At 33.5% G+C, this 20,207-nt stretch overlaps 1 protein-coding gene across 1 annotated transcript; it reads left to right on the top strand.

Moving 5' to 3' along the window:
* Positions 1-12,038: 12,038 nt before the first annotated feature.
* Positions 12,039-13,004, top strand: LOC107160828 (olfactory receptor 14J1). Its single transcript, XM_015507432.1, has one exon. The coding sequence runs from the start codon at positions 12,039-12,041 to the stop codon at positions 13,002-13,004; it is 966 nt and encodes a 321-aa protein (XP_015362918.1).
* Positions 13,005-20,207: the final 7,203 nt, after the last annotated feature.

The raw sequence follows: 20,207 nt of genomic DNA on the forward strand, positions 1-20,207 counted from the left end.
GAGTTTGGAGCTGAGTGCCTTACATTTTTCCGTGCAGTGGGTCATGCCTGGCATTGGTGGGCCAGGACAATAATAAAAAAGAATGAATGAATGACTACATAGTAACTGCCCTGTGTCAAATCCAGGATTGAGGGAAAAAAAATATTTCAGCCTCCTTTTCCTTCTCCCTTCCCAAAAGAGAAAAACTTGAATTTTCCTTCTTTATTTCTCCCAGGATTTTCTCTCCTCTTGGATCTTCCCTGTCTCTGGACTGCCCACCCCCAGGATTGTCTCCAATTCCTGTGCTCCAGATCCACCAAACTCAGCTAAGCTTACTGCTGGTGTGACACACTTCTACACCCTCCACATCTCATTGTGGAAATTTGTATTACCTTTGAATTTGTTTTGATCAGGCACAAAATTTCCTTTTGCAGTTCTCATATCATCAAACTGGCATATTTTGATACTTCTTCTGATACCATTGGAATTAACCTCTCAAAAAAGAGTTTTCAAAACAAGAGTCTTCAGATGCTAGCATCTCAGAAATGTTTTTGTGTTGCTTCATTTTGGTTCCTACATGGCTATCCCTTTTCTTGTTTGTATTCCTGTTAGGCCATCCATTCCCACTAATGTTCTGTTGCATGGATACACTCTGTCCCTGAGCTCCAAGCTGTCTTGGAGTTTAACGCTGCACAGTGGAGAAGAAAACATATTCCCCCAAAAAGTGAGTTTGATACCCCAGGAAAGAGAGCCCAAGGTGTCACAGAATATATTTATTTGCTTCTATTTGGAATTCAATGTCCCTTTGTTAGTCCTCTGTCTTTAATTTTCATTGGTTATAGCCTAGGCATTCTTCCCTTTGCACAAGGAGCTGAAACAGAGAGGTCAAGGATAGCAGGGAGAAAGAACTCCTGAGCCACTGGGTGAGACCCTTTCCCAAAATGAATCCAAAAGGGGGTGTGGCCTCCATAGAGCATGCACCCCTTATAAAGCTTAGGATTTTCAAAAAAACATGATTATTTTGGCCCCCTTACCTTTTCCCCTACATTCTGTTGCAAGTGAGCTATATCATTAATGTCGACCAAACATTTTGTGTCTTTCCATAATAACAGAATTTATTGAATAGTGATAAATTCACAGCCTATGACATTTTAGTGCAAGTTCATTGAATACTTCTGGGTCCCCTGGTAGTCATAAGCAGGGCAAACAAATTATTTTATTACAATCTTAATTTTTATATCTATAACACTCAAGTCACACATCACATTTCACAAAATGATATGAAATATGTCACAAAAAGACTAAGAAGGGACTAAGGAAACTATAGGTGTTTGGAGGCTATATATAGAGAAAAGGCAGAGAGCAGATATGAATGGAAATAGTCATTGTAGGTGGTCAGATAGAATTAGGAGCCAGCCAAAGAAATTGTTCAAGGCACAGAGCTGTCAAAGTGCAGGAACTTATTCTAGGCCAAGATCTGGAGGAACAACAGTTTCACAGTGTCACCATGGATTGTCAGCTTAAGGTGTCAGCTTAAAGTGGGCCATATATGGTCATCATGGGTAGGAGAAACCACACTCTGCTAAAACCCAAGACAGAGATTTGGAGGTTCATCATTGTGGTGATTCTCCTAGGAATGTCTTATGACAAGTGACCAGGAATAGGGTCAGGATCCTGCTATGTCCATTCTCAAGCTGCTCCTCCATTTATGGGTCTCAAATGAGGGGGTTGCATCACTGGGTGGTCTGTGTGTTGGATAGACTTGTGAGCCTGGTTTTTCCAATATTAGTTTGATATACCTATGCATCCACGTGTTTCTGATTAATTTGATAATTTCACAGGTGGGCATTCTTACTAGCATGATAATTTATCAGTTTGTGCCATACGTTGTGCCAAGCAGATGGTGGTTGTTCACTTGTACAATCAAAGTTTAGTGTCATTCCACATCAGCACTTAAACTCAAAATGGAGTAGCTGTGGCAAATCACTGCATTACAAAAGGGAGTGACTCAAGTTTAGGCACAGCCTGAAAATTGATACTCTATACATCAAAGAGTAACTCAGAGCAAGGCACAGCCTGTTCTCCACTCATTCTCCCTTATTTTTCTACTTCAGCCTTCCGTTCTTCCTTTAAAGTAAGCTTTATTTATAATTATATTTTCCAAAGTGTTGTCTTTCAATAAATGAGTCGAATCATTTTTACTCATTTAAGTTCTCTGTAGTTAATTCAAAATAATGGGTTAGGATCCCTTAATAAGATGTTGCTTAAGGTCCTGATAAATATGAACTGAACAGCCTTCTGAAAATCCTTCAATGAATTTAATTGGACTCTAAATAAATTCTCTGATGGTGTGAATCCTAGGACCTAAATTAAATTAGCATGACTGGAACTATTAATGATTTATCTGGGTTGAATACTCTCAGAATTATGAAAACCTAGAAATGCAAATATTTAAGATAAGATCTATACAAAACATGCACAAAATCTCGTCCAAAATATAAAATATTCTAACAAATTGAGATTACTGTATGTCATATGATTTTATATGAACTTCTTCTTCTTCCCCATACATCAGCATGACTTTTGGGATTCCTCCTACTAACATTTTCATTTGAGTCTGAAAATTGCTTCTTTTTACAACACCGATTATCTCCTAACACATAAGCTGCCTTTTCCTCAGATGGGTCCCATTAGAACACCTTATCATGTAGCAATACCTTTTAAGAAAAGTCCTTCTCAAGTTCATGTAATATTCATGTTTGTATTCTGCTTCTCAATACCAGCCTTTGGACATGAACATTAAAAAAAAGGCTTCTGGAAGTACTTTTGAAGGCCATTTATTTTCAGTTCCAGTATGATCAAAAAAGTATCCTAATTATTATAATTTTTTTATCAGAATGTTTCTCACACAACTCAATCTTAGATGGGACTCCTATCAACATGAAATATAATATAAAATGTATCCTAATATGCATTAAGGAAATCATGTATTGTGTTAATTTATGCATTCTGTTAAAGCAGTATCATCCTCAGAAGGCATGTGTTTTAAGGTATTTGAGGACACTAAATAAAAAAAATTTCATTTGAATAAACATGTATATGTTACATTATAGAAATTGCATTAAATTAAACAAAAACATGAGTCTTCAAAGAAATATTTGGCTGCTGTTAGAAACTGTTCCAGGTATGTCTCCCAAGATTTAGGAATAAATTTTGACTCACCTTCAAGATCCCAGTCATGTCAAAAAAAACCCTGAGATTTCATCTAACAGAATTTTGAAGTTTTAATTTTATAATAGCAATTAATATTTCTTCATGGATGCTTCCTGAGATTTTAGAATGTCATATGTTTAAATAAATAACTAAGTGAATTATAGTACATTATTGTCAAGCCAGCAAATAAAAATAGTACAACACTGAAAACAAGATTAATGAAGAAATACTTTAGTGTTCCTGAAAGCAATTTTACAATATTGTAAATGTTTAAAATATTACATTAGTAAGTTTTGCAAATATCCAATAAGTCATTAAATTGAAATATAATTTTTGACATAGTTGGAACAGTAGGAAAATGTATTAAATAAGGTAAAAATTTTATATTAGAACAATTACTGTCATCTTGTTTACCACAGAAACACTAGACAGTTTCAAAAATGTTGGGAATGAATACAAATTTCCTATTCTCAACACATATTTTTACTATTGTTTTGGACCATCTGCCTAATGTTACTGAAACTATATTACTAGTAAATTATAGGATAAAATTCAATATCCTTCCTTATAAAAATGCTGAACAAATTAGGTATAGAATAAACATACTCCAACATAATACAGATCAGGTATAAGAAGACAATTGTTAGCATTACACTGAGTGAGAAAAAAATTGAAAGCTTGATTTCAAAGATCTGAAACAACACAAAGATACTCATTTTTATTGTTTATTCCAACATAGTGCTAGTAGTCAAAGCCCAACTAATCAGATAAGGAAAAAAAATAAAAATAAAGAGCAAACAAAATCAGAAAAGACTTCTGCACTCTCATGTTTATTGCAATGCTATTCACAATAGCCAAGAAATGGAAACAAGCTAAAGGTCCAAACAAGCTGATGGATCTCTAAGAGCACATGATATGTATACACAGAGGTCATCATGTTAAGAGAATTAAGCCAGGAAAGAAATACACATACTGTGTGATCCTACTCATGTGGAATCTAAAACAGTGAATATCCTAGAAGTAGAGTGTAGAATGCAGATTACCAGAGACTGAGGAGAGAAGTGGTAAGGTAGAAAGATTGATCAATGGATGTCAAATTACAGTTTGATAGGAGTACAGAGTTCTGGGGTGCTATTACACTGTCAGGTGACTATAGACAACAGTTGTGTACTGGGTTATGGTTTGGATATGAGATGTCGCCAAAAAGCTCATGTATAAGAAAATGCAGGGATGTTCAGGGTGAAATTATTAAATTCTGAGAGCTGTAACCTAATTAGTTGATTAATCCATTTGTTGGATAAAAATTTAAATAGATTAATGGGTGCTAAATGTAGGCAAGTAGGGTGTGGTTGGAGGCAGTAGGTCACTGGACTAAGCCCATGGGGATTATACTTTCCCTGGCTGTCCTAAACTAATCAGCTTTCCTCCACCATGCCCTTCCACCATGATGTTCTACCTCATGTTAGGCCCAGAGCTTTGAAGTTAGCCAACCATGGACTGAACCTCTGAAACCATAAGCCAAAATGAATTGTAACTTTGTGCTCATTGATCAACCTTTCCCCATCCCCTCCTCTTTCCTACCATTTTCAGCCTCTGGTAACGACTATTATACTATTTATTGCTATAAGATCCACTTTTTAGTTTCCACATATGAGAGAGATCATGTGATATTTGTCTTTCTGTATATGGCTTATTTCACTTAACAAGCCTCCAGGCTTATCTATGTTGTCAGAAATTACAGGATTTCATTCTTAGATGGGCTAAATAACATTACATTGTGTATGTATACCACACTTTCTTTATCCATTCATCTGTGAATGAGCACTTAAATTAATTTCATTTCTGGACTATTGTAAATAGTGCTGTGGTAAACATGGGAGTAGAGCTCTCTCTTCAATATGCTGATTTCATTTCCTTTCGATATATAGCTAGTAGTGGGATTTCTGGATCATACAGTAATTTAATTTTTAATGTTTTGAGAAATCTTTCATCTCATTAGTGGGAATATAAATTAACTACAGGCTGTTCTAATTTATATTCCCATCAATAGTATACAAAAGTGTATCTTCCTCTATTTCTTTGCCAGCATTTGTTTCATTTTTTATAATAGCCATTCTAATAGGAGTGGGATGAAGTCTTATTTTTAACTATTTTATTATAGTTATACATAATATTAGGATGCATTTGGGCATAACTATACAATCTTGGAATATAATTTGCTCCAATTCAATCTCCAGTGCTTTCCTTTTCTCTCCTTGCCTCCCTTCATCTTTTCCCTTCTCTTTTACTCCATGGATCTTTCTTCTCTTTATTTATTGCTTTATTTAATTAGTACATTGTAGACATACATAAAGGTGAAATTCCCCTGTGGCATATTGATATATATACATAGGAAAATTTGGTCAGATTTAGTACATAGTGCCTCCTTTTTCCCATCTCTCCTCCCCTTCTAATTCCTTTTCTCTACTCCACTGATTTCTCTTCTGTTTTCATGGAATTTCCCAACTCCTTTTTCTTTTTTCCTTATTTTGGTCTAGCTTCCACATATCAGAAAAAAAAAAAATCAGCCTTGATTTTCTGGGTCTGTCCTATTTTACTTACCATGATGTTTTCAAGTTCCATCTATTTACCAGCAAATACCATAATTTCGTTTTTCTTTATGGCTGATCAGAACTCCATTGTGTACTTATACCACAATTTCTTTATCCATTCATCTATTGACAGGTACCTTTGCTGATTCCACAGCTTGGCTACTGTGAACTGTGCTACTATAAACATCTGTGGCTGCATCATGATGGTATGCTGATTTGAAGTCTTTGGGATATATTCTGAGGAGTAGGATATCTGGGTCATATAGTGGTTCCATTCCTCCTTTTTTTGAGAAATCTCCATACTACTTTCTAGAGTACACTGATTTGCAGTCCCATCAGCAATGTATGAGTGTGCCGTCTTCTCCACATCCTCACAAACATTTATTATTATTTTTAGCCATTCTTACTAGAATGAGATAAAATACCACTGTAGTTTTAATTTGCATTTCATTTATGCTAGAGGTGTTGAACATTTGTGTCATATATTTATTGGTCATTTGCATGTCTTCTTTTGAGAAGTGTCTCTTTAGTTCTTTTGCCAATTTCTCGATTGGGTTATTTGCTTTTCTGATGCTCAGCTTTTTGAGTTCTTTTTATTTGCATTTCCCTGCTTGATTAATTATATTGAACATGTTTGTATACCTGATGGTCATTTGTATTCCTTCTTCTGAGAAATATCTATTCATAGTCTTTGACCATTATCAATCATATAATTTATTTGTTGAAACTAGCTTGATTTAATTTACTTTTATATATTCTACATACCTTTAACAGATGCAGTTTTAAAATGTTTTTCCCCACTCTGTAAATTATCTCTTTCCTCTTGTGATTGTTTCCGTTGTTGTGCAGACTCTTTGTTTGATGTAACCCATTTGTCTGTTTTTGCTTTTCTCACCTGTGCTCTGGGGTCTTGTCCAAAACAATACTTGCCTGAGTCAATGTTGTGAAGCATTTTCCCTATGTAAGTAAGAGAAAGAAATGTAAAGCATACATATTAGATGTGACAAAGTAAAATTGTCCCTGTATGCAGATGACATTATCTTATACATGGACAAGCTGAAATAATGTTAGAATAATAAACTAATTCAATAAAATTGCAAAGTCAACATACAAAACTCAGTAGCATTCTATATGCCAATAGCAAACTCTCTGAAAAAGAAATTAAGAAAGCAATTCCATTCAAATAGCTTCAAGAAATAAATAAAATGTCTTAGAATAAATTGAACTAAAAAAGTGAAAGAACTTTACAATGAAAACTAATAGCAGTATTGAACTAAGTTGAACATGATACAATAATGGGTAGATATCTTGTGTTCATGCATTAGAAGAATTAATATTCTTAAAATGTCTATAACAAAGCAATCTATAGATTGAATTCAATCTTTGTCAAAATGCCAATGACATTCCTCCAGAATAGAAAACCTAAAATTCATGTAAAACCACACAAGACCCTGAGTACCCAAAGCAAATCTCAACAAAAGGAAGAAAGCTGATGGCATAATACTACCAGATTTTAAAATATAATACAAAATTATAATAACAAAAACTGTGTGGTATTGTCATAAAAATAACACACTGACCAATGGAACAGAAAAAGAATCCAGAAATAAATCCATGTTTACAGTCAACTGAATTTTTTTTTCAGGGCAGAGGATTGAACCCTGAGTCTATGTTAAAATGTCACTTTCTACCACTGAAGTACAACCTTCACCCTACTTGTTTTATTTTTATCTTATTTATTTATTCATTTATTGTACAAGAATGAACCCAGGGGCACTTAACCACTGAGCCACATCCCCAGCCCTTTTTCATATTTTATTTAGAGATAGGGACTCACTGAGTTGCTTAGGACCTCGTGAAGATGCTGAGAATTGCTTTGAACTTGCAATCCTCTTGCCTCAGCCTCCCCAGCTGCTGGTATTTTCTCAATTTGTAAGTTATCCATAAAACATAAAAATTATACATATTTATTGGGTGCCATGTGGTGTTTCAATATATGTGTAATCATACAATATCTAAGTGATTTTTGTCCCCTCAACATTTATCATTTATTTATGGTAAAAAACATTCAAAATCCTTTCTTTTTCTAACTTTTTTTGAGATATGCAGTATAAAACTGTTATCTGTAGTCACCCTACTATATAATTGCCTGCCAGAACTTCTTACTTCTATCTAATTAGAACTTCATACACATAGATCAACCTTTCCACATTTACTCTCTCCACCCTCTGGCAACCACACTTATACCATCACTATCCATGAAATATGATATTTTAGATTGTACATACACATAAGTTTATACTTGTATTTTGGTACCTGGATTACTTTACTTACAATGATATCCAAAGATAATTCTCTATATCTGACAATTTATAAGTGTCGATTCAAAATGGGTTAAAAAATATAAAAACTGAAGCTACAAAACAACATTGAATATTTTATATAGAAAAGTATTATGATGGCTTTTAAAATTTTTAATTGCTTTCATTAATAGGAATGTAAATTTCATTTAAGGGTTCTTATTATAATAAAAAATGTCTTTTCCACAATCATGGATATTTTAAAAGTTAATTTCCCTTTGACTGAAAGTTGCTCAATGAGGGGATTGTTAAAATGAAGAGTCAATATCAACCTTAGTAAAGACATGGAAGACATGGATTTTGGATGAAGCTCCAATCTCTTGTGTTGCTTTAACTCTAAGGTCCTTGGTTCTGTGATTGTATATGTGTTTTATGTTACCAAATATTTCCTTTTTAACATAAGACGTATACAAGCATGTGTGATTTTTATTGATGATTAACTTGAAATAATTGATGAATGAAAAAAATATTTCTGACTACAGAAATCTGTGAACTTATACTACAGGAAACAGGTTATAAAAAATATTTCTTTTTCCCAACTGGAATACATAGACTGTAAGGTTCAGTTAAACCAAGGTGATAATTAACTGCTTTCCTCTGAGGCAATTCCTTGAGGAGACTTCCATAAAGTCCCATGCTTGGAAGTTATCATGTTTACTTGAAATACCAACCTTGCCAACAAGTGTTCCCTAGTGCCTGGGCAGCACTGTCCTAATTTCAGGTGTCATTGGCTTAATGGGAAGTTAAAATGTCCCTGGATCTATGCTCCCTCTTCAATCTCATATATATTTTAATCCTTTATTACATGAAAAAATTATGGTTTGACACTACAACAAAGATATTCAATCTTGAGGATTAACTGAGATTTGTTCCTACGACTTAAGATCAGCTCTGGTGAGTGAAACATTTCCAGATTCAGCACCTGCTAAAGTGCCTGTGCCTATGTCAGTCACATAGATATAACTCCAGGTAAGACACAGAATACCCTACCCCCAAATTAAGAACAGCTAAATATGCTGAGAAATATATGCAAACACATTAGTATAATAAAGTTAAGTAAATTGTAAGGTGTCTCAGTGGACACAAATATTTGCCAATTGGATAAGGAGGACTTCCAATATGAGGAATTACAGATAGAAGGAAGAACATGATTAAAATAATAAACAGCATAATGATAAAATATGATTGGTTCAGTGAAAGTAAATTGGTGATTNTTAATCAGAAGAGTTGAGTTACTTAAAAAAGAAGAACTACTTTCAGGAAAATAACAGGCTTCAACACTTTAAAATTCAAAAACAGGTGGACAAAGTTTAGAAATGTTTTATATAATAAAATACAAACTGCATATAAGTGGCTAGTGATGGGGAAAATAATGTTGAAAGAAATCACAAAACTCGCCAAAAATAGTTTTAGTTCTGTTATAAAATAAAGGATCAAATGCAACATGACTTGAAAGAATTGAATGAAAATTTTATGTGTTTCTACAGTAGCTTCCTTAATCCTAAGTGAAACTCCCCTCCTTCCTATTTGAGAAGAGATGCACTAATCAATTGCAAATAATAAAATTTCCCAATTATGAACCAAGATATAGAAATTATTCTCTATTTCTACAGAGATGCTAAAAATTAAAATGTATTCGTCTAAGTGGTGGAGAATAGAATCTGTGGGGGTGCGCGCACCCACATCTTTCTGTATGTATGTGAGAGTATTCAAAGTTTTTCTTGTGGTTTTCCTCTCCCTTTCTCCTATGGAAAAACTCCATAATGGAGTGGTTAAAGGGTGGAGATTTTTCTTGGGTTACATCAATAATATATACTAGATGTGGAAAATGGATGATGCTTTGATTTTCAAACAGTGACAATAAATTTTAAACCATGAGTTAATTGCTTTAATACATTCATATTTTATTTTAAAATCCAAAGCTATCAGGCTGGGATTGTGGATCAGCAGCAGAGTGCTTGCCTTGCACATATAAGGCACTGGGTTTGATCCTAAGCACCACATAAAAATATATAAATAAAATAAAGGTATTGTGTCCATCTACAACTAAAAAAATAAATAAATAAGACAAAAACAAAAAATTCAAAGCTACCATCCAATATTTGGTATAGGGCAAGCCAGGAATTAGCATCTCCAGCAATGGAGATAGTCATGCCTGATGGAAGAACGGGAAAATAGTAAGAACAAGAAGGCTACAGAAGCCCTTTGAAGAAGTGCAGCTCTGCCTTCCCCTAATCACATTGAGTGAGCTGGGGACTGGGACCTGAGACTGTTCCTTGTGGAAAACCATGTATCCTAAAGATTAGTTTTAGTGGATTTTCAAAATAAATCATAGCAAAAACAGTTAAGATGCTAATTCAATGGATTTTTCGCCTTTTGCTGTTGCTTAGGGATTAACAAATGGAATAAACCATAATTTCTGAAGGCATGATTCATGTAACTTGATCACTAAGTTTTTGGATGCACAGATTTGAAATCAGACATGTAGATACTTAGTTAAACAGTTAATTATTACTCTTTGTATTAGCTATCATTGTCAAGGGTGGAGAAATGGACAGAGGCAATGAAGGAATCACTTTTATGTAGGAGAAACTAAGTAATAATGATACCAATTGACCTTTCAGCAAGTCCACAGATTTATAAAGGAAAAAAAAAGTAATGCTGGGGATATATCTCAATGGTAAAGCATTTGCCTGGCCTGTGTGAAGCTCTGGTTTAATCCCCAGTACTGAAAAAAAGACAGAGATACAAGAAAAAAAGGTTAATATCACAGCACAATGATTCCAGTACTCAGAGGAGTTATCCTACTATACTATAATAATAACACAGAAAAAGTATCGCCTAGCTCCTCTAATGATTATGGTATATTAGGATCAAGAGTTGGCTTATTTATTTAGTTGGTCAGTTATTTTAAGAAACAGGAACCCACTATCTAATGCATATCAAATTCTAGGGGAAAAAAATAAAGGCTTCTTTTTCTCATTGAGGAAGTCACACAGATAATACTGAAAGACATATACTCCTCCACATAGAATTCTGCCTATCTCATAGAAATAATTATATATATTCTAGAAAATGTCATTATTTGTTCAAATGAATTTAATTGAAAATGTCCTACCCCAAGTCTTCCTAAATTACAGTTTTAAAAGTAGAAAGGTATTGTCTGAGGACAAGCCACCATCACTCAGTTGCAAGTTCTCTCCAGTTCCAAAGCTCAGGATTTGATATTGGTATTAGCAGCACCTGCATGTTACAATTTTTTAATTTATTTATTTTTAGTTGACAGGTAATGATTATACATATTTATGAAATAAAGTGTGATATCACAATCTGAGATTTATTTCACTCTACAAGATTGTTCTGTGAAGTTCATTCAAACAAAATGCAATCTTAATAAAATGTTAATAGTCTTTCAGTAACAAGAAATATGACTGTTCTTTGAATGGACATCCCTAGGTTTGCCACTGGGCTGTTCCTGGATGCATTCATGAGGTCACATTCATTACTTCATTTCACACAGTTAACAAAGGAAGTTTCAATGCACAATTTGAATACTTAATGAAATGATACTAGTATATCAGTGTTATTTTCACTGACTACTGAAGGTGAAGTCATTTCCACCAATATTTCCAACTATAATGATTCAAGTTCTGCCCCAGAAAACTCACATGACTTATTGAGCACATTTAAAGTTTCTATTTCTGAATAATGGCTAAAGATTTTTCTGAATTGAATGTAATAATCATAAGGATGACAAATTTATCTTGCCATATCATTTGCTCCAGAATGAGGACATTGAGATATGTGACATATGGTTAGGTTAAATGCCATACATTCTTTTCTAACTGTACTCCAGCTTCTAAACAGAGTTGAACTTGGAATCATCAGAGTGAACATGGTAAACTTGACCTCAAAGAGTGGATTTCTCCTCATGAGGTTTTCTGATGACCATAAGCTTCAGGTTCTACATGCACTGCTCTTTTTGGTGATATACCTTCTGGCCTTAACAGGCAACCTCCTCATTATTACCATCATTACCTTGGACCACCGTCTGCATTCTCCCATGTATTACTTCTTGAAGCACCTCTCTCTTCTGGACCTCTGCTTCATCTCTGTCACAGTACCACAGTCCATTGCAAATTCACTTATGGACAGTGGGTACATTTCCCTTGGTCAGTGTATTCTTCAGGTTTTCTTCTTCATAGCTCTGGCCTCATCAGAAGTGGCAATCCTCACAGTGATGTCTTATGACCGGTATGTTGCCATCTGTCAACCATTGCAGTATGAGACCATTATGAATCCCAGTGCTTGCAGGCGTGCAGTGATTGCTGTGTGGATGGCGGGGGCCCTCTCTGGGCTCATGCACACAACTGTTAACTTTTCCATTCCTCTATGTGGGGAAAGAGTTATTCATCAATTTTTTTGTGATGTCCCTCAAATGTTGAAACTTGCCTGTTCTTATGAATTCATGAATGAGATTGCAGTGGCTGCATTCACAACCTCAACAGCATTTATCTGTCTGATATCCATTGTGCTCTCCTACATTCAGATCTTCTCAATGGTGCTGAGAATCCCATCAGCAGAGGGCAGGACCAAGGTCTTCTCCACCTGCCTACCACACCTATTTGTAGTCACCTTCTTCCTCTCAGCCGCGGGCTTTGAGTTTCTAAGACCTCCTTCAGATTCCCCATCAGCTGTGGATCTTATGTTCTCCATATTCTACACTGTAATACCTCCAACGCTCAATCCAGTCATCTATAGCTTGCGAAATGAAGCCATGAAGGCAGCTCTGAAGAAGGTGCTGTCAAAAGATGAATTTTCTCAGAGAAAAATGTATTTTAAGGCAATGTTTAAACTCTAAAGAGTTGTGCAAATTAAAGAGCATTGTTACTATATTTCTGACTACAATAGGTGTGAGTTTCACTTCTTCTCAGGACTCCCATTCAACTTTTCTATTCTTTGTGTTCTCCTAAACTATAATTATGCAAAATATAAGATGTGTTGCTTCTAAGAACTTTGGCCTTCTTTCCTCCAATTTAAGTGTTATTTGAAGGCAACTTTTAGGAATTCGTTTGAAATAAAAAATAATGTATGTGTAAAATTAACTGTGACATGGCCAGCATAAAGCTCGTTTTATATATCAGATTGCTATTAAGAATTTCAACTTTATTTATGGGATACTAATATCTCTAGTGTGTGTAAGAAATTTTCATGCGCTTCCTATTCAGTATATTTACTATTTCCCTTTCTATTAAATATTATAATAGCTTTTTCTGAGTCACAGCCCATATAAATGCCTCTCAATAAAAATTATTGTTTCCCAAATGTGAGTTTGTATTTGTGTTTGTCATCCATATAAATGAGAATATATGTCTACAATTTACTGATGAAATAGCCATCAGGCATCTTCTTTTCCATTACTAAAAATGTTTGTATTCCCTCTGTTGACACAGAAAAGATTTTGAAAAGGTATTTTTATAGTTAGGCAGGCAGCCTTCTGTGTCTGTGAAACAGAACAAAGATAAATAGTGTATGAACAGCTCAAATCCATGAGGGTATAAGCTCAAATACTGTGGATCTAAAAGTCTGATTCATTTTGGGGTAATGTTTTAACATTCTTTTTTAAAAGCACATGTGAATCACAAAAACTGGACTGGTTCTCTCATACTTAAAGAACATCAAAGTAAAAGTTCTAGTAATAATGTGAATATAAATTACTAATAATGGGAAGAGGGCACATTTTATGACTTTTGGGATTAATGGTTCTGCTTATGACAAAATAAGCAAGACTCTCACTTCATTCATTCATGCACATGAATGAAGTGAGAGTCTTGCTTATTTCGTTTTTGTTCGTTTGTTTGTTTATTTGTTTTTGTTTTTTTTGTACTGGGTATTGAACTCAGAGGCATGCTACCACTGATCCCATACCCAGTCCTTTTTACTTTTTATTTTGATACCACATCTCACTAATTTGCTTAAAGCCTCAAAAAATTGCTGAAGCTCGCCTTGAACTTACAATGTTCTGGCCTCAACCTCCCTTGCTGCTGGGATTACAGACATGTGCTACCATGCCTGGATGCTTGTTTTTAAAGGTTGTACATTTCTCCTCTTCCAGTATGAAGATGGAATTGATGACAGAAACTTTCTTAGTGCCATATTTTGTAGTCCTGAAGCTTTGTCAACAGTCAGTTCTTTTTCTCAAATGCACATTTTAAAAAGCCTATATTATTTAAACGGGTTATATATTATTTGTGAAAAATTTCCAGAGGAGTAATAAACAAAGTCTAAAAGAAAACCATATAATCATTGGTATATATGTTATCTACTTATTAATGTATTGTTTAATACCTTTCTATTGATGTGCATGTTTGTATGTATATAACATTGTCTTGTAATATCACTGTATATAATGATCAGTAAATTCCTTTGTTATAATATCATAAAAAATTTCTACATGTAAAATCTTTTAATGACTATCCACTATTTTAACCTACCCCAGTTTACAATGTTTAGTTTTCATTGTCATGATTTAAAGACTATTTGATGAATCCCTGAATCCATGAACATATTTATTCATGGGTATTATACATTCCTTAGACTTGAAGTCTCATAATAGAATTGTCTTTCACATTCTCCTATCCCCTATGTGTGCTCAATGTATCATTGCAATTCCCTGATTTTAGCATGAGAAATCTTCAGTTCCTTTGTGAAAAGCAAATGTGTATGTACACAACAACACATCCTATCACTTTTCATACCCTTCTTGAGTTGCTATTCTGACAGATTGATTATCATACCAAAGCATGTGTTTAAATTGGCACATATCCACAAACTTAGGTTCTGCCCGTGAAGAACTTAAAAGAACACTTTCAGTCCATTAGTGATCACACACTCCATTTTGAAGTACACATGGACAGGGGTATATTAGTAAGATGTCATGAGGGTGGTGTAAATTTGAGACCAAAAATCTGCAGCATTATAAACAGGTTTCCTTCTTCTGTGGCTCTTTTCATTTTAGTTTATTCTAAGGAGGGATATTAAAAGTAAATGCAACTCAAATTCATATTCCAACTCAAAACAATCATTGTTAACAGTTTTTAGTATGGGTTTGAATAATTTTGGAAGATGTAACTCACTGCGAATGCAGTTCTTTTTCCCCAAGGAGCTCAGGCTGCTTTCTCTCTTCCCCTGTCCCCACTAAACTACCTGTTATAAATGGCCCCTAAAGGTCACAGTTTTCCCCTTTTACAGATAATACTTCCCTGTGCAATAGGAAAGTATTCTCCAAAGTAGTTTTAGCAATTTATGCCATCAATGACTCTATGAGTTCACATAATTTTACATACTCACCTAACTTAGCATTGCTCTGAGAATACTTAGAGGTATAAAACAAATACCACACTGTAGCTTTGATTTATTTGTTCCCTTTTCATTAAAAATCCTTATTCAGTATTTAGTGGCTAATTGATACTGCTTTTTGGAGTTTAACCATTCTCACTTGGGTCATTTTCTTCTCATCAATTTATAGGAATTATTTGCATCTTTATTTAGTCTTTAATTGACATATATATTTGTACCTGTTTGTGGGATCGTTTATAATAATTAGACCAAGGCAATTAGCATTTCCATCTCCTCAAATATTATTATTTCTGTGTCCTGGGAACCTTCAAACTCTTCTCATCTACTTACTTTGAAATGTTGAATTAATTGTTGTAGATTAGGATTGCCCTACTGTATCATATAGCATCCAAACTACTTTCTTTCCTCTGACTGTGTACTGGTGCCCATTATCCACCCTCTAGCTACTCCTCCTCTGCCTTGTTCTTTCCATCCTCTATGGACCTCTATTGTACTCTGTACCTCCATATAATCTACTTTTTAGCTTTTGCAAATGAATGAGAACGTTTTTCTTTCTGTGCTTGGTTTATTTCACTCCACATAATGTCCTCTGGCTCCACAAACAACAGGATGTCACCCGTTTTATGTCTCAGTGATATATAATATCAAACCTTTGTCACTTAAGAAAGTGACAGTTTTGTTAAGCTTTTCATTGTAAATGTGCATGGATTTGCAAGTATTTTTTCTGTATAAATTAAATCATCATACAGTTTTTATTCTCTTTCATTCATTTCTGTCACTCTTCCATTCAATTGCTTGATATTCCACTGACATTATAGTTTCTTTTGATGTGCACATGTTTTTATTGTGTCATTTACTGAAATCTTTTTTTTTTCCTTTGTGGTAAATACTTTGCTTTCTTGAATCAAGAAATTATTCCTACACACAAAGGCAAAAAGATAATCTCTTATAGGTATGTTTTGAAGTTTTGGGTTTATTGTAGAAATCTCTTTTCTACCTGGAATTGATTCTTGAATAAAAAGTCAGATAGATTTCAGTTATTTTTTTATATAGTTAACTAATGTCCCAATACACTTTACAGAATCACAATGTCTGTGTTTATGAAAATCTACTCAGAATCCTTTATTCTCTTACACTGATCTGTCTAGCCGTCTGTTAATACAAAGCCATCCTAATTATCATGCATTATAAATCTACCTACCTAATGAAACAAATATCTTTATTTTGTTCTTCAAACATTTTATGAGTATCTTACACTCTTCCACTTCTTCATGAGTTTCAGAATCAGTACATCATCTTTTTAAATTATCAAGAATTTCACTATGTCTACATATCAAAAAAGAAAAAATTAACTTACTAAATATATCAACTCCTCAACTATTATCAAGGCAATATCAATATTTATGTGTTCTTTAAATTCTTTAAGTAAAATTTCATTATTTTTGGAAAGGTTTTTCTGTGCATTATTAAATTTACTTCTGAATATTACAACTTTTGATGCACAAAACCATGTCATTTGTTTCCAAATTTTATAAATTCTTTGTGACTTTTCTTATACTATTGAACTGTCCAGTAGAAATGTTGTTAGTGGTCATTCTTATTTCTATAATCACAAGAAAATATTAAATATTTCCTTATTAAGTATGATGAATACCATAGATTCTGTTAGGATTCCCTTTGTCAGATAAAAAGTCCCCTTTTCAATTTTAAGTAATTTAATCATTTTATTATGGATGGATGTTAAATTTTATCAAATTTTTCTGTATGCATTTGTACAAAGTTATTTTTCCCTTTTATATTTATGTGTACACTGTTTTTGTCTAACTTTGTTTTCAAGTTTATACTGGCCTCCTAAAAAAATTAGAAAGTGTTTCCTATGTTCCTTTTTTTGTAAAAATTTTGGGTGGTAACATTTTAAATAAAACATCAATGGTCATAACACTTATTCTTAAGTGCCTAATTAATTATGAGTCTCTGCTGAACATTCTTCATGAATTATCTAATCAATATGCTCATTTTTTCAGATAAGAAATCAAAGATGCAGAAAGATGAATTATTCAAAGTTTCTTCATAAAAAGTAAATGATAGAACCAGAATCCAAACTTGAGCAATCTGACTTTAATAGCTACATGATTACATATTACACAACATGTTTTATATTATCTAGCACAAAAAATAACAAATGATAAATTCCTTGTGTTGGTGAGATCAGAGAAAATAATGCTGGGAGCAATATAATATTTCATGAAAATTTTAAAAAAATGGTCAATATTTGAAAATTATAAAATTTTTCTAAAATAACCTCATCTCAATTTAATTTTAAGGAAAGATCAACTGTTAGAAAATACAATATCTATAAGACTGATCATGCTAGCACAAGTCTTTATTTATAATAAAGAAAAATATTAACAGAGCCATTTATATGTTTACATGAATGGAATAATGGTTGCATTAAAAAAAAACATGGAAAAATGTTATTTATGACACAAAATAGAAAAGTGCATGGTTCAAAACAGGCACTCAATAAAACTTGTTTAAAAACTGAAAAGAAAACTGCAAGCTGTATTTGTAATCTGAGCAGAATGCTATGCAGCCTTTAAAATATAACAAGTATGTATCCACATAGCTTTAGAGAAAATCTTTGGTCACATGGTCATTTCTAAAAAATATTAACGATGTCCATAAAAGATGGTAAGAGAATTCAGAAATTACCAAAAGTACATTGTGGGCTTACATTTATTTTCAATTACTTTGAAAGTTATTGTAAAGATTTCAATAATAAATTTTAATAGACTGGGACACCTGAGAGGATTTCAGGTAGTTGCTACATTTGTTTTAGGATGGCCTTGTAGACTTTTTTTTTTTTTTACTATTGTTACTAATCATAATGAATGACCAAAATAGTTGTTCAAAACCTGAGATTCAGGAGGTAGGCTTCAATTTCAAACATAAACATTTATTTCTAATATTCCAGGAAGACTGAAATTAAATATTCATTTTTTTTAAAGTTCAAGGTTTCCTGTTTATTTTAGAAATACATGATTTAGCTAGTAAGGTGGTTCTCCATGCATGGTACTCAGATCGGCAGCAACACCTGGGAGCATGGTAGGCACTCAAATTCCTGGGGATCACTTGAGCCTTTCTGAATCAGAATTTCTGAGTGTAGTTCTTAGGTTCCTGTGTCTTAACAAGCTCTCCAGGTGATTCACATGTCTACTAAAGTTTGAGAACCACTGAGGCAGGGACAACAAACATCTACTGCAGCTTACTAAACCATTTCTTTGTGTGGAAATGTTAATTACTCCAAGTCCCAGGGGTAGAGACAATGAAGTATATTTATTAATTAGTTATTATTAAGTTCAAGTTTTCATTTTGAAAGATGTTCCCCGCTCCCCTTCCAAATCACACACACACACACACACACACACACACACACACACACATTCTCGAGGGAAATGAGATATATTTTAAATATGTGTGATTACAGATGAGAAGTGTCAGAGAAGTTGGTGATCAATTTTAAGAGCTACTGCATACAAAAGACACCTGTGGTGAGTTTTCCAATCTTGGATAAGAAAAGAGAGTAAGCTTTTATGAAATTTTTGACAGAACCTTATGTTCTTCAAATTGAGTTTGGAAAAAGCAAGAGTATCATTCTTTCAGGAAAGGAATTTTTGTTCCCAGAAAATAAGCAGATTAATAAAATCCATATATTTAATTCACATAAATGTGTTAAAATAATGAGCCACTTAAGGAAAACCAGTAAATTGGGAAAGGTTAATATTTTATCTGTTTACATAAATAAAGCATCTGTAAAACACTTCTTCAAATAATCTCTGGTGTCTGTAGGAATAATAAGCCTGAATGTAATTGTGGCTTTTTATCCAATATTCCTAATGCCTTCAATTAATTTTTATAGATTTTTAGATGTAAGAAAGTGGTATGAACTACAAAAGTCAAGGGTTTGGAACTCGACCTCAATTCTGTTACTTAAGCATTCTGGGCATTAATTTTTTCCTGTATAAATGAAGATTAAGATGCTTAACTCCAAGAAGATAAAAATACCTGTGTGAATTAAATGATATATATTTTTATGTACTCTAGTATGGTGTCTGTTTTATTAAAATGAATGCTCAAAATTGTTATTATTTTTTTGCTTCCCCGTCTGTTGATAACTACATATGTGCTTTTGGCAGATTAAAATATTAAATGAATCAAAATTAAGTATGGTTAATCATGCTGTTTATAATTTTATCAGTACAGGAGAAAATGAAACAATAAAACAGAACTTGGACTAGAGAAATTCTGTTAGAAGTATAACTTCAGTCTTAATTTTCTCTGCTATTATGTGGTATGAGATGTTAAGAAATCAAAAAATTTGAGGACACTATAGGTAGATTAAATTAAATTTGGAATTCATGTTCACAGAGTAAGAGAAACGAGGCTTTCAACTGTGGCAACTAAAACAAGTTAAAAATATTTTAGTTACTTTAACAGCCATTTTTATTATAGTATAAAAGCAGCAGAATATAGAAATAGGATCCTTAGATGCATTCTTTTTGAAAGAGAAGTTTCATGAAACAGAGGCAGCAGAAGTCTGGCTGGTCAGCAGGAGAGATTGGCATTAGATGGTTTAATAAAAGGTAGACTGATAAGGAATGGGGAGAGAGTGCTCACCACAAGTCTTAGGATTCTCCCACATATA

The sequence above is a fragment of the Marmota marmota genome, unplaced genomic scaffold, assembly GCF_001458135.2.
Source record: "Marmota marmota marmota unplaced genomic scaffold, marMar, whole genome shotgun sequence".
Classification (NCBI taxonomy): Eukaryota; Metazoa; Chordata; class Mammalia; order Rodentia; family Sciuridae; genus Marmota; species Marmota marmota.